The sequence below is a fragment of the Strigops habroptila genome, chromosome 9 (assembly GCF_004027225.2).
Source record: "Strigops habroptila isolate Jane chromosome 9, bStrHab1.2.pri, whole genome shotgun sequence".
In the NCBI taxonomy this organism is placed as follows: Eukaryota; Metazoa; Chordata; class Aves; order Psittaciformes; family Psittacidae; genus Strigops; species Strigops habroptila.
Window position 1 is genome coordinate 29,843,557 of NC_044285.2, and position 13,747 is coordinate 29,857,303.

The 13,747-nt window shown below is 58.6% G+C and overlaps 1 protein-coding gene across 2 annotated transcripts; it reads left to right on the forward strand.

Moving 5' to 3' along the window:
- The first annotated feature begins 633 nt into the window (after positions 1 to 633).
- Positions 634 to 10,158, forward strand: PRRG3 (proline rich and Gla domain 3). 2 transcript variants are annotated; one of them, XM_030497765.1, is made up of 4 exons: positions 634 to 699; positions 3,353 to 3,394; positions 7,211 to 7,371; positions 7,872 to 10,158. In XM_030497765.1, the coding sequence occupies exons 2-4, from the start codon at positions 3,388 to 3,390 to the stop codon at positions 8,406 to 8,408; spliced, it is 705 nt and encodes a 234-aa protein (XP_030353625.1). In that variant the 5' UTR covers positions 634 to 699; positions 3,353 to 3,387; the 3' UTR covers positions 8,409 to 10,158. The 2 variants fall into 2 exon arrangements, with proteins under 2 accessions (XP_030353625.1, XP_030353626.1); XM_030497766.1 differs by lacking the exon at positions 634 to 699 and adding an exon at positions 1,547 to 3,015.
- Positions 10,159 to 13,747: the final 3,589 nt, after the last annotated feature.

The following is a 13,747-nucleotide window of genomic DNA, read 5'->3' on the forward strand; positions in this document are numbered from 1 at the left end:
GCAGCCGGTGTCCCGGTGCGACAGGGGGCAGCGGGCGAGCGGGGCGGGGGTCTCACCCGCCTCACCCCGGGTCTCCCCGTAGGTTGCTGTGGCCCAAGTCCAAGTCCTTTGACTATCTGTATGCCGTGGGGGAGAAGCTGCTGGAGAACTTCCCAGTGCAGGCCACCCTTTGCCTCTACGAGGACTCAGGCAGCGAGGAGGAGGAAGAAGAGGGGGATGAAGAAGAGGATGAAGAAGAGGAGGAAGAGGCAGGGGACACGTCTGCAGCCCCGCCGCTGCACGCAGGCAGCGCTGTCAGGCCGGCGTGAGGGCGCGGTGCAGCAAGCGAGGGCGGGCCCGGCCGCACCGCGGAGGTGCGGGCGGCAGCGGGCACCGGCCCCGAGGGCATCGGCCCCCGGCGGTGACTCCGCCCTGGCACCGCGGCGCCGGGCAGGGGACTACAACTCCCAGCAGCCACTGCGGCAAGGCCCGGCAGCCATAGCCCTCTCTCATTGGCTACCAGTCGCGCCCGGGTTGGGGGCGGAGCGTATATCCCCGCTCATCGGCCCCTTTCCGCGCTCCTATTGCAGCAGCAGGCGGTGCGCGCTGGCTGCGGGGGATCTGATTGGTTAGGGGGCGGGACGAGGCGGGGGGAGGGCGGGGCTTTCCCGTCCGCTCGCGGTCGGCGGGAGGGAGCGGCTGCGGCGGGCCCGCCATGAGGTAGGGGCGGCGGGCGGCCAGGGGGGTGCTGGGGCCGGGGAGGTGGGAGCCGGGGGTCGTGGACCTGGCAAGGGGAGCAGAGGAGCTGCGGCGGTGGGGCGGGGGGTGTGATGGTGGCGGGGTTCGGCTGGTACGAGAGAGCCCCGGTCGGGTGGGCTGGGAGGAACCCGGGGCGGGGGCACACTGGAGGCTGGTGGAGGTGATGTGGAGTTGGGATCGGGCAAAGCCGGTGCTGGGGTGGAGGGGCCGGGGCGGGCCCGAAGGCTGTTCGGGGAGGACGAGGCTTGCTGGCAGCGCGCGGGGACCCCGCGGCCCCTTGGCAGGCATCCTGTGTGCATCTTGGCACGGAACCCCGCAGTACTGCTGGGATCCCGCCGGGCGGCTGGCAGCCATGGTGCCGGGAGAGCCAGCAGCCTCCCCGCATGCTGGCACTGGCGGCTGTGGGTCCCCCTGACTCGTCCCTGTGACCCCCAGCCTGGCGAGGAGGTGCCACGACCCGGTGTGTGTGTGTCGTGTCCCCCCCCCCCCCGCTGCCCGCCCGGGCTCAGCCGGGAGCCGGCATCACGCACACTCCATGTTTTAGCAGCACGATTCCCTCCTTTGGGATCAGTGACAGAATGGGGGGAGCCCGGGGGAGACACAAATGTGCGACTGCAGCATCCTCACTCTCATGGCTGCATCCCTCGCGCCTCCTCACGGTTGCCGTAGCAACCTCCATCGATGGGGTATTTATAGAGGCGGCGAACGCGTGTTGGGAAGCGGGGGGGGGGGGGAGGACCGGGACTAGGTGGGTGTCTGCTGGGTCAGCCTCCAGCTTTCGGCTGCTCCCGGCTTGCGTGGCTGTGCGGAGGCAGGAGGGATGCTGCCTGCCTTGGCTGGGAGTGCAGCTTTTCCTGCTCGCTGGAGCCGGGGGTGGTGGTGAGGGATTTGTGTGTGGAAATAAAAATAAGTGTCTGGGATGTCTGCCCTTCTCGCAGGCATCGCTCGTGCCCATAGGCTTGTGTGGACCTGCCTTATTGTGGCACTGGAATAAACCATCGCTGAGCTCTGATACTGAGTGCATTGACATGGATACTTGGGGGGGGAAAAGTTAAAAGATAAAAATCTTCCTGATGCATTAAATGTGTTGCCCGATGTATGGCGCGAGTTATGGAGCTCGAGGTCCTGACCATACCCTTATTTCTGCATCCTCTGTTCACCAGAGGGGGAGAATGCCTCTAACAACAAGTGATACACAGGTTTGGTGTGGGAACAGTGGCAAGTTTTCCACGCTGCGTGTTCTGGGTGGGTTTTTTGTCCTGTAGGTTTGGATCTCTTTGTAAAGACTGATGACAGCAAAAGCAGGTCGGGTGGTCCCTGCTCAGAGCTGTGGGGGGGACGCACAGATCCAGAGGCCTCTCAGCTGCTCTCACATACCCCAGGACAGCTCAGAAGCGGGGCTGGGTGCACAGTTCCTTGAGGAAAAGGCCTCCTGGCACTAGATTTACTGAGAAGGTGGCTGTGGGTGAGGAGCGGTGGTGCTCGCTGTGGTGCTGTGCATAAGCCCTGCTGTGTGTCTGCGTGCCTGCCTTCCATGTGCAATGAGAAATGTGTTCCTAGCCCCACTGACCCCCTGAAGGGCTCTGTGCCGTCGCTGACCTTGCTCCAGTTCAGTGGATTCAGGTGTTTTTGGGATAACTCTGAATATCTGAAGTCCTGAACCTAAAATCAGCACGTGGTTTAGTTCCTGCTGTTTCTAACTGCAATTGCTCCTTCATCCACAGTAAATCACTGCAGGAGCTGGTTAGTCCTGTCCCTTCTGTCTCCTGACAGAGTTATGGCTTTGCCATAGCAAGGCGTCACACAGGGTGAGAAGAGATAAGTTTGCCCCCCAGGTCTGATCAGTGGGGCATTGAGCACAGGGAGAAGACAAAGCATGAAAAACAAGTGAGTGAAACTCCTCTGCGAGCAGAGAGGGATATAGTCTGCTTCTGCAGGACTTTGTTGCACTCTTGTGGGGTTACCTTCAGTTTAGTTTTGCTTTTCTAGCTGAAGAGCTGCTGTCACGGGTGTGCAGGAGCTCTGCCACTCTTACTGCTGCCCTTAGCTTGGTCCAACAACCTTCAGGAGATACATGTCCTTTGCTTTCCTGCGGGGTAGTCAGTTTTATGGCAGTGGAGAAAATAGCATGGCCCTGTTTATTGCAGATTGTGGGTAGGAGTTGCAGAGGTGAGAACCGGCACGGCTGTGAAGTTGATGGAAACAGGATGGCTGCTTTACCTGTATCCATCAATCTCTTGTGGAAGGGAAGAGCACCAGGCTGCTTCTGACACGCAGGTCATCTCGTCTGCTGAGGAGATATGGGGACCCTGCTTCAGGCAGTTATCTTCCTACTTCTCTTGTCTGCAGCCCTCTGGGCTTCTTGGGCAGGGCCCCGGGCTGGTGCAGCACAAGGACAGCAGAGGCTGTCGGGGAGCTGAGTGTGCCCTGAGCCCCTCCAGCCATGCAATGAGTGGGGAGGCAGCGTGAGTCCTTGGCGCTCTGAGGAGGCACTGCCATGGGTCCCCCAGACAGCACCCTGCTTTCTGCATGAACTGACCCTGGGCAACGGAGGTCTTGGGCTTCAGGGGTGACATTTAAGCTGTCAGTGACTCTCCTGTTTTCTTCCCTGCAGGTAGGCAGGAGCCCCCTGGAGCCGAGTGAGGCAGCATGGCAAGTAAGTGTTCCCCAGTCCAGCCGGAGAGGTGGTGGTGGTGCTGGAGGAGAGAAGGGGGATGATTGGCAGCCACCTCTTGAGGAGGGGGTGCCTGTGCTTTTGGGGGTGCTGTTCTCTGTGGGGAGCACATGCCATCGGCTGTTATCCCTGGATGATTCCTGAGGTCCGGCCTGACTTGTGCTTCTCTCTCCGCTGTGCAAGGTGGGAGCTGAGAGGAGGTGCTGAAGGGCTGACCTCTCCAGGACTCCCTGCACGCTGCAGCATGTCTCTGTGTGCGTGATGCTTGCTGTGCAAGGCTGGCCTCCCTGGGGCTCTTTGGGCTGACTGGCCCCTCTGCAGGGGCTGCTGGTCTGCTCTGACGTCTTCTAGCAACAATGCTCCTCGTGGCCCGTGACTGGCACCCCACACGCTGCCCATCACGGGGGCCACACTGCCTTGTAGCCTGTGTGGCACTGGGGCTCTGCATTCCCGGTGCCTCACCGGGAGCTCGCTGTGTCTTGGCGTCGGAAGGAGTCGGATGGGGCCAGCGGCTAAAGCTGGGCTGAGGCTGGCGAGGGTGCAGGGTGGAGGATGGCATGTGGTGTGTAAGGAGCTGGGCTCAACCCTCCCTCCTCGCTCTTCTGAGCAGCCTGCGCAGAGGCTGCGTGCAGCGGTGTCATGGGAGCGCAAGGAGGCCAGCAGTTGTGAACGGGGACATGGAGAGATCCAGCTGGGATCTCAGGACGCGCTCGGGGTGTCACCAGAGCCAGCTATGAAGGTGGAGCCAGCAGCCAACGCTGGGCAGGAGGAGGACCCCAGGGATGACAGGTATGCCATCCTTTGTTATCTGTGCTGTGCTAGGTGGGGAAGGGAGCAGAGATCTTCAGGCAGTGGATTTTAAAAGGCAGTTTTAATCTTCTGCTAATGAGGAGGGCACCCAGCTGAGTCCCTGCCTTCCCCCACTGCTGCCTTTTCTCCCTCTCAGAGCTCAGGTGCTGGCTCACCGGTAAATACTTGTGGGAGGTGTCACCCTCGTGGTGAGGGGGATGTGGTGGTCAGCGTGTTCCCCATGCGCTCTCCAGCAGCGTGCAGCCCTGCTGTTCCTCTGCAGACACAGCCCCAGGTCGTTCTGCAGAGGGGGGACCCCACTGTGGGTTGTGGCGTGGCCAAGCCCGCCTGCCACCAGGGGCCAGCAGCACCTCGGCAAACGCAGCAGGGACGCAGGGATGTTCTGAAGCCAGCCCTCGCTCCTGCTCCCCCTGCTGAAAGCTCTGGTCTTTCCTGAGCACCGGTTCTGGTGCCCAGAGAGTGGGAGAGGCACAAGGGGTCAGTGCTGAGGCTGCTCCTCTGCCCTGCGGTTTGGGGTCTGTACCTGCCCAGCTGCCTGCTCTCCCTATCACATGGGGATCCAGGCCGGAGATGAGGGTTGGCAAGGCTTTTGTTTCCCAAAGGCCATTCGTTTTCCTGCTCTGGTCCCCAGGCACATGGGAGCTCTTTGCATTTTCTATGTAAAAGAGGGGAGGGAGCAGTGGCTTAGTTTCTGCTCTTCTGCCATTTCTGGGTCCCTAAGGGAAATTGGCTGTGGGGAGAGGCACACACCTCCATCGCAGCATGCTTTCAGTTGGGACATTGCTTGTGATACCTGCCTGCCTGTGTGTCTTGTTTTTATTTCCCCCCATAGCGGCCAGTTCAGCGCGACAAAGCAGGGAAGGGGTCAAGTGACTGGTGCCTGCAGGGATGGAAACCTGCCAGTGAGATCTGCGGCCAGGCTCGCTGCTCAAGGTGTGCTCAGGAGTTTGAGAAGAGGCTCAGACTCAAGTGCTGAGGAGGGGAGAGTTGATACCACAGCCTGATCAAGGCGAGAGGCAGAGGAGGTGAGGCCAGACTCCTCTAGCAGAGGATGGGACGTTTGCAGAATGGATGTCAAACCTCACCTTGTTCTGGAAAGGCTCAAGAGGAGGCCGGCCAGCCAGTGTGCTCCCTCTCCTCAGCTGCGAAAGCCAAGGCGAGCTGATCCCTGCCCTCCTGCCACGTGCCTTCTGTGCCTCCTGAAAACGCTTTTTCAGTTGTCCTTGTAAAAACAAAAATAGAAGAAAGTTTGCATAATAAAGTTGGTTCCGAGGGAAGGTCTGTGACTCACATCATTCATGCTGCTCTTCATTCACACCTCAGCGGTGCAGCCCTCTGCAGGCTCACTCACTGAAGCAAGCCATTAATAAATCATGGTGGGGGGAAATGCACCTACACAGCACAAAAAGAGCACAGTGCTTCCAGGCATGGGATGGTGTAGCACAGTAGGAGTTGCTTACACCATGGTCTTGTCCCTGCCTTGAAGCAGTATGAGAGTGTTTCTTGCTGTATTGTTTTAGGAGCAGGACACATGGAAGGTAAAGCAGAAGGAAACCTGCTGGTCTCTTTGGTACAAAGGCTCCTAATGAAAGAAGTTGGTAGCTTTTCACTAACTGTCACATCTGGTCTTCACCAAGCTCCTTCTTGAAGGAGTATGTCTGTATTACAGCCGATCTGATCTAATGGGAAACTCCCGCTGTCCCCTTGCCTCCTTGGTGATGGTGCTGCAGTGAGAGTTTGTTCGTCTGGTTGATCCAGTGAAAGGCAGCCTGAGGGTGAAGGATATAAATGGGTTTCTGTGGGTCAGCCAGCTGAACCGATTCATCTTCCTCGAGGGAAGCACCACAGTTATGTGGCTTGGTGGGAAGAGATGGGGCCAGCCTACAGCTGAGTGTGTTGGGCTGCATTATGGAAACACTCTTATGAAATGCACGCATGGGATGTTTGGATCCTTGAAGGATCGTGGTTTGTGTGGACTTTCTGCTTTCTGGGCAACAACTCGTTTGCCTTTCTTGTGCTGCTGCGGGTCCTGGTAGGTGCTTGCTCCCTGTGCCCCATGGAGGTCTCCCTCCATAGAGGCTTTGAAAGGGCTGTGTTTCTCATAGATGGGATGTCTGGCTTCATGACTGCATGTTCTTTGGGAAGACCTGATGTGGGCAACATTGAGTCTCCCAGGCTTTGGGAGCAGAGGAAGGTTTGGTTTTCAGGTCACTGCACCAAATGCAGCAGTGATGAGAATGTGCTGCCATGTGAGGAGAGGTTGCTCAGGCCCCTTTCAGTATCTGATTCATGACCCCTTGTGCTGTCCCCATGTGTTGGGGATGTTTGCCCTTGCTGGGCCTGGGAGAAGACAGAGTGGTTTCTTTGGGTCCAGAACAGAGTCCCTGAAGCTACCTAACTAAGCTTGCATGACTCCGCAGCAGCTGGCTGCCCTTCTGGGGAGCTCTGAAGCAGGAGAGGAGGCTTTGGGGTGATGCACGACTGTGGAATGATGCACAATGCACTGTGTGTTGTGAGTCTGTCTTGTTGCTGGCCCCATGCCTTGGCAGAGAGGCCTGGTGCTGCGTCCCAGCCATGCAGGGTCTTGCTGGCCTGGTGGGATCTCCTTTGCTCTGCAGCAAAGTGAAATCCCATCAAGGGCAGGAGGTTGAAAACAAGTCTTTTTGGACCCTTCTGTCTCTTCCTCAGCTGCCCTGTGTGATCTGCAGCTGCCACTTCTAATGTCTCTAGTATCTCATCCCTGCTGGAAGGATGCTCCTGGTGCTGTACGTCTCCAGGCAGACCCTAAGAGCCCCGCATGACTCTGGGTGGTCTCTCCCTCAGTGGGTACTCTGCTGTGCTAACTACAGCTCTGTAGCCCTGGGCTTTTGGTGTTTGGGATGCCTGTATCACCAGAATCCTACGGGAAGCCAGGCGGGAAAACCTGCGTGAGCAGAGGTCAAGTGTGGGGTTGTCCTGCTCAGCATCTCTTTGCCTTGTATGTTGCAGTGTTCTTGGGGGCCAGGAATGCCCACTCGGTCCTGAAGCGCTTTCCCCGAGCCAACGGCTTCCTGGAGGAGATCCGGCAGGGCACCATCGAGCGGGAGTGCATTGAGGAGATCTGCAGCTATGAGGAGGTCAAGGAAGTGTTCGAGAACAAGGAGAAGACGGTGCGTTTGTCCTGCCCTGCTCCCCAGTGGATGTGTGAGGGTTTGCACCTTAGCAAGCTGGAGGCAAAGGAAGAAAGCACAAGGGGGAACAGCCTCTCCTCTTCCCTTTGTCCTCTTCTATCTGCAGGCTGGGGCCTCGGTTTCCAGCATGACTTCCCCTCTCCAGACAGTGCCCTCACCTTGGTATTCCAGGACACCCGCTGGGACCTGGCACTCCCATGACATGTGCAGGGAATTTGTGCTGTTGTCCCTGATTCTCCAGGATTGGATTTAGCCAAATTTCTCCCTGCTTGGGGGCTGTTGGCTGCTGTTGAGGGATGTTCCCAGGATCTTTTGTGTTGGTTCCCACAGCCCCTCAGATGCTGGTAGGGTGGTGGGGTACGGCCAAAAACCTGCCTCTCCTGTTAGCTGAGGGAAGGCAGTGATTATTGCTGGTGGTAGTCAAGGGGTGCTTTTCCCACCTGCAGCACATGATGGTTACTTCTCTGTTCCTGCCACAGATGGAGTTTTGGAAGGGCTACTCCAACGCTGTCTTCTCTGTCAAGGACCCAGGGCACAGCACGGAGCGCTCAGACGCGATGTACGTGGTGGTGCCCCTCTTGGGAGTGGCTCTTCTGATAGTCATCGCCCTCTTCATCATCTGGAGATGCCAGCTTCAAAAGGCCACCCGCCACCGCCCTTCCTATGCCCAGAACCGTTACCTGGCCAGCCGAACGGGACGCAGCCTCCCCAGGGTCATGGTGTACCGGGAGCGGTCGCAGAGCCAAGGGGAAACCCAGTACCAGCGAGAGGCCAGCAACAGGGTGGCTGGAGATGGCAGAGCTGGGGGCACCCCCCAGCAAGACAGCACCCTCTACCCACCAGAGCATTCGGTCTCTGTCCTCTCCAGACTGTCCAGTGCCACCCCTCCGCCTTCCTATGAGGAGGTGACGGGCCACCCAGAGAGCAGCAGTGGTGAAGAGACCAGCGTCTCCTACAATGACCCACCACCCAAGTATGAAGAGATCGTGGCCACTGCCCCTGCTGCAGGCACATAGTGGGGTCTGCCTCTCTCCTGCCTCTTCACATACTCGCACTCACCCACCCACCCTCCCTTGGCCGTGCCTGGGGCCCCCATTTAGGTGCCACTTGGCACTCCATCTCACCTGTACAAGCTGGTGAAATCACAATAGCCTTACCCTCCTAACCATAAATAGTTGTCCCCAAGTGGTGAGGCTGGGCTGCAGGGATGGCTCTGGAACCAGCCACCTCCTGCGTTTCACTCCCCTCTCACGTAAGTGCTGTAGCAGCCAGAGCAGAGCAGCAGCTCGTTCCTGGCTCAACACAGGGGTCTCCCCATGGTGCATTTGATTTCCTCACTCTCCTCCCTCGAATAGACATAACATTTCCCATGTTTGAAACAGCCTCGCTGCCTCCCTGGGGCGCTGCTCAGCCTTACCCCATGGCCTCGCTGCGCCCTGTTTTGCTGCTTGGGGCTCAGATGAGGAGCTGGGGATGCAGGAGTGAGTTTCTGTCCATCCCCACAGGCAGTGTCCACACTCTCCCTGGAGAGAAAGTGCCTCCCTTGTGTGGATTTGCTGCCAGGTGGATTGGGGAGCCCGGTCCATCCTGTGGTGCCTGTAGCAATATTTGCTGTCCAGAGATGAGGGAGGAGCAGTCAGGGGGTGCTCTCATCTCCTAGAGCTTCTTGGGAATGGGGAAAGGCTTGTGGTGGTCCTGTATGGGAGATAATTGACTTCAGAGTAGCAGCTTCTCTTCCTGATGCTCTCTGCTTTTCCCCAGGGTACCAGGCAGCTGCAGGTCTGGCTGTGGTGGAGCTGGCTGGAGGGGTCATCTCTGACTTCAAGCCAAAGCTGGTCCCATGGGGATGTGCCTCTTTCCTGGCGTGTGGCCTGTCTGCTGTCTGCCCCAGAGGTGCGGTGCAGGCACAGGGAGCCTGTGGACAGGCCAAACCTCCCCTCTCCCTACCCCAGACCTCCCCGTCCTGCCTGGCCCTTCTTTTTTGGGGCTCTTTGTCCTCCAGAGTAGGTAAAGGGGAACACGAGACCGTATTCTCTTGGCTCTTGGTGGCTGTGGCCATGGCCGTGGTGTGAAGGGCCTGCTGATAGAGGCAGCTGCAGGGCTGGGAGCTGGCTGATCATGCCCCAACCCGCTGATGCCAGTGGGTCAGGAGCAGGGCCAGACCCTGGCCGGATGGTTGTGCTTAGGGCAGAGCCAGGTGCTTTGCTGTGGGATCAGTGTCCCCTTTTCCTGGGCAGCTGCTTTTGGGGTCCAAGCAACGGGGCTGGCCTTTCCCAGTCATGTCTGATGGGTTAAAAAGGGGGTGGTGCCCACTAACCCCCAGGAATAGCCCACAAACTGCCACCACTTGGTGTTCACCCCAGCACCAGCCTCTCCACCAGCACCGAAAGGCTATTGTGCATCCATCGGCTGCCTGCGCCCTGCTCGGCCCCAGCAATGCTCTCGCAGCCGGTGCCCTCAGCCCAGCGCTGAGGCTTGCCCAGCTCCTGGGCAGGATATGTGGGGTCTGCAGCTGCTGGCACCTTGTCTGTCCCCTCCCAGGCCTTTACTCTGCCTTTCAGCCTCAGCAAACCGGGGTGATGGGAAGACCTGACAGTAAGCGTTGGGGTCAGAGCCTGGGAAAGACCAGAGGGAGACAGAAGGGCGCTTTGCATCCTCTGTCTTTGATGCTTGGTTGTTATCCCTGCAGTTTGTATTCTGTAAAACCTGGTATATTTCTGTGCAAAAAAGGAAAAAAAAGGTATTTATTAAAAAACCCTCACGGTCTGAGTGGCGCAGGGTGGCGTTTTTCCACAGGGGATGTCGTGGTTTAACACCAACCGGCAGCTCAGCCCCTGCTGCTCACTTGCTCCCCTCTGGTGGGATGGGGGAGAGAATCAGAAAAGTGGCTTTAAAGACAGTTTAACAGGTAAAGCGAAAGCTGCGCACACAAGCAAAGCGGAACATGGAATTCCTTCAGCACTTCCCATGGGCAGGCAGGGAAGCCATCCCCAGGACAGCAGGGCTCTGTATCATGTAATGGTTACTTGGGAAGACAAATGCCATCACTCTGAACATCCCCCCTTCATTCTTCTTCCCCCAGCACAGGGGGGATGGCTTAGAGGGGGATGTCTCACTAGGCACAGCTGGATTTCCATCTTGTGGGGTGCTGGGGCTCAGCTCTGGGGGGCGATGGAGGCAATGTGGGACAATGGCACCAATTCCCCCCCCTCGGCACAGTCCCCAGCGAGGAGGGGATCGGGTCCGTGCTGCTGTGGGGCTGGGAACACCCCCCCCCCCCAATAGGAGCCTTTGACTTCCCTGGGCATGTGGTGCAACCCTGGTTGAGAGCTGGACGGTGTCCTGTGAGCCCTGACCAGTCGGTAGGTGAAGTGTGGAGGGATTTCCTAAGGTCTTTGCGGGGATTTAGGTGCACAAGTTGTCCTGCTGTTCCTCTGTGTGCTCCTAAACCTCTTAGATAATCCCCTTTAAATAGCAGGACTGGGGCAGCGTGGGATTTATTTTAAGCCCTTTCAAAACCAGATTTTACGGTCAGGTCTTGGACTCTGTCCCCATTCAGAAGTGTTTAAAACTGTCGTTCATCCCAAACAGATCATTTTATCGCTGCAGACTCCACTGAGCGGCAGGAGAGATTAGCTCTGGCACAGCTCCCCGCTCGCACGGCCGCTGTCTCCGCGGCTCCCGCGGCGGGCTGGGGACGTGCCGTGCCTGCGCTGGGACACCAGGAGGAGGCGGGCTGAGCCCTCCCCTGGACGCGTTTGGGCTGCCTGGGGACGGGAGGGAGGGAACGAACCTGCTCAACCTCTGGGTTTGCTTCTATGCCGGGTGTTTTCTCGTGGCAGGAGCATCCCTCCGCTCCTGCAGCCCTTCGTGAGCCGTGCTGCGGGACGAGACCCGCTGCCCCCGGGCAGGCTCCGCCCTGATGAGCCGCAATTACCGGCGGCGGCGGCTTTAAGCGCGGCGGGAGGGCGGGTTGTTGGCTGCCCCGGTGACACCGGCCCCGGCTCCGCCCCGGCTGGCGGCGCCGCTGTGGCTGTTTACAGGGCCCAAAGTTGCTTTGGACTGCAAGGGAAGAGTAAAAGTAAGTGTGTCCCCTCTCCTCCCCGTGCGAACCGCACCGCCGGGGCCGCGACGGGCTCTGCTGGCGCGTCCCCGGCGCCACGGTCCGTGTCCCCCGCAGGGGGCCCATGGAGCGCTCCAGCCCCGCTCCCATCCCGCGGCGCTCAGAGCCGTGGTGTCGTGTTCGGATCCCCCCAACCCTTCACCCCATGGCACATCCCTAAGTCGAGGCCCGGCGGTGCTGAGGAGTCACCCCGGCTCTGCGTGGCCGGACCCGAGCGGGTGACAAAAGCCATTCCCGTGCCTGTCACTGCTCTCTGTCGTGACAAGGTACAGCCCCAAGGCGAAGGGCAGACCTGCGGGCGATATCGGCTCCTTTAGCAGGGAGCTGCGCACCCCAGCGCCCCATTCTGAGAGGTGCGGGAGGTGCTGGACCAGGCTGGGTCCCCCGCCTGCCCCGCATGGAGCATCCCGGGCTGCGGAGGGATGGAGAGAGGGCGGTTGTGGGGTTTCCCCTCCCCGGGGCAGGTTTTTCTGACTTGCAGGGCTTAAACCTACTCACAGGCTTAGTGAGCCGGAAATTCCCTGTCGCTGCGAATACAAGTGCCAAAGCAGAGCCTGAGAAGGAGTCTGCTATTGGCAAGGGAAGGGAGGTTGCTTGGCAATAGCTAGGAAAAGCCCTAAAGAAAGTTAAAGGAGGAAATCCAGCCACTTAAGCATTTTGTTCTTATGGGTTTTGACAGCTGATCTCTTTTTTTCCTTAATAGCTTAGTCTCTCAGAACCTGCTTCTCACTCCCCTCCCACTGCTCTTTGGGAGCTGCAGCAGTTTCATAGGTGATTAGAACATGAACCGATCTGCCCTCTCCAGATTTATTGTTATTAATATATGCTGGTTTCCCAGAGAGCAGGCTGAGAAAGCAGCACAGAGCGTTCCCTCCTATAAAGCACCAGAACTGTGAAGGAGGAACCCTGTGGTCTCCACAGCTGCGGGACTGGGTGTCTGATACAGGTTTCTCCTGTGGGACCGACACCGCTTCGGGACCATCCCAGGACTTATTGCCCTGCTCCTGAGTGAAGATTTCCTGCAAAACCCCATTTTATTTGAGGTTTTGGGGAGAAGGAGGGTGCGTGTGTGTTGTGACACCCATGGGTTGGTGTCAGCCGTGCCAGTGTTGGGTCTGGGCAGGGTGGTGGAGGAGCTGTGGGGCAGCCAGGGGCTGCTGTGCCCCTGCACACCCTGCTTCCAGCAGCACCTCTGGGTCAGAGCTGCTCAGATGAGGATCTGATCTTGTCTCTGTGTGGCTGGAAGCAGGAAATTGCCGCAGCTAATTTCTGTCTCTTCAATGAGAAGGTTTTTAATGACAGAGGAGGAGAGAGCAGGGTGAAGCAGGTGCTGGTTACTGCAGATGTGGAGCTGGTTCTGCCACCCTCATGTACCTGGAGTTACAGGAGCCAGGATCATGGCTCGGGTACTGTGTCTGCCGTGGTCCTTTGGGCTTTGGTGCTGCGACCCAGGGATTTCCCTCTGCTCCTCTCCCCTGGGTGATATCTTGGGGCAGGAAAGAGGGTCCAGAGCACCCCGAGAAGCAGCAGTGAGGGTGGCAGTGGGCAGCCCTGGCTGGTGTGCTGTGAGTAGCCTGGTGGGCTGGAAACGCAGCATCGGAGACCTGGCTGCTAAATATAGTCCGTGGATCATGATCAGAGACTGCAGGGACCCCGCTTGCTCACCTCCTCCCATTTCACTTCCTTGACAAAAGGAGAACTCCTTTCTATGTCTGGAGCCAGCCCCTCTTATGGTGGAGGTTCTGACCTGGAAGCAGAGGGAGCCCTTTTTGGGCACGGTGAGCTCAAAGGGCAGCAGCAATGAGGGCGCAGGGGTCTCTGCATGCAAGCGGCACATCTGGGGCAGCGCTGGGGTCTGGCTGCCTCAGCAGCCCTCACTTGTTGGGGTTTTCTCCTCGGCTGCAGCTTGTTGAGGAAGAATAGAGTGCATGTGCTGGGAGCCCGGAAGGTGCTTTTTGAGGGATGTTCTACCAAAACGTTCATTGATTGTCTGCTGCTTGCATCGCTCAGTGAAAGCATCGGGACATTGTGGCACTTCTCAAAGCTCCACATGGTGTCCGTGTCCCAGCGCAGTGGGAGCTGGGGACTGTGTCCCTCCGCGGTGCCGGTCCCCTCCTAGAAGAGAGTGGAGTTGGCGCTGGCCTGGGGGAGCTGGTGTGTGCCTCTCCTTCCGCTCTGGGAGGATGGTTCAGCATCTGGAAGCTCTGCTTGGGGCCAAGTCCATCTTGTTCA

Excerpts from the sequence above, each read along its gene's own strand:
- PRRG3 (XM_030497765.1), top strand. Across the intron at positions 7,372-7,871 it reads TCGAGAACAAGGAGAAGACG|ATGGAGTTTTGGAAGGGCTA; the intron begins GTGCGTTTGTCC and ends TTCCTGCCACAG.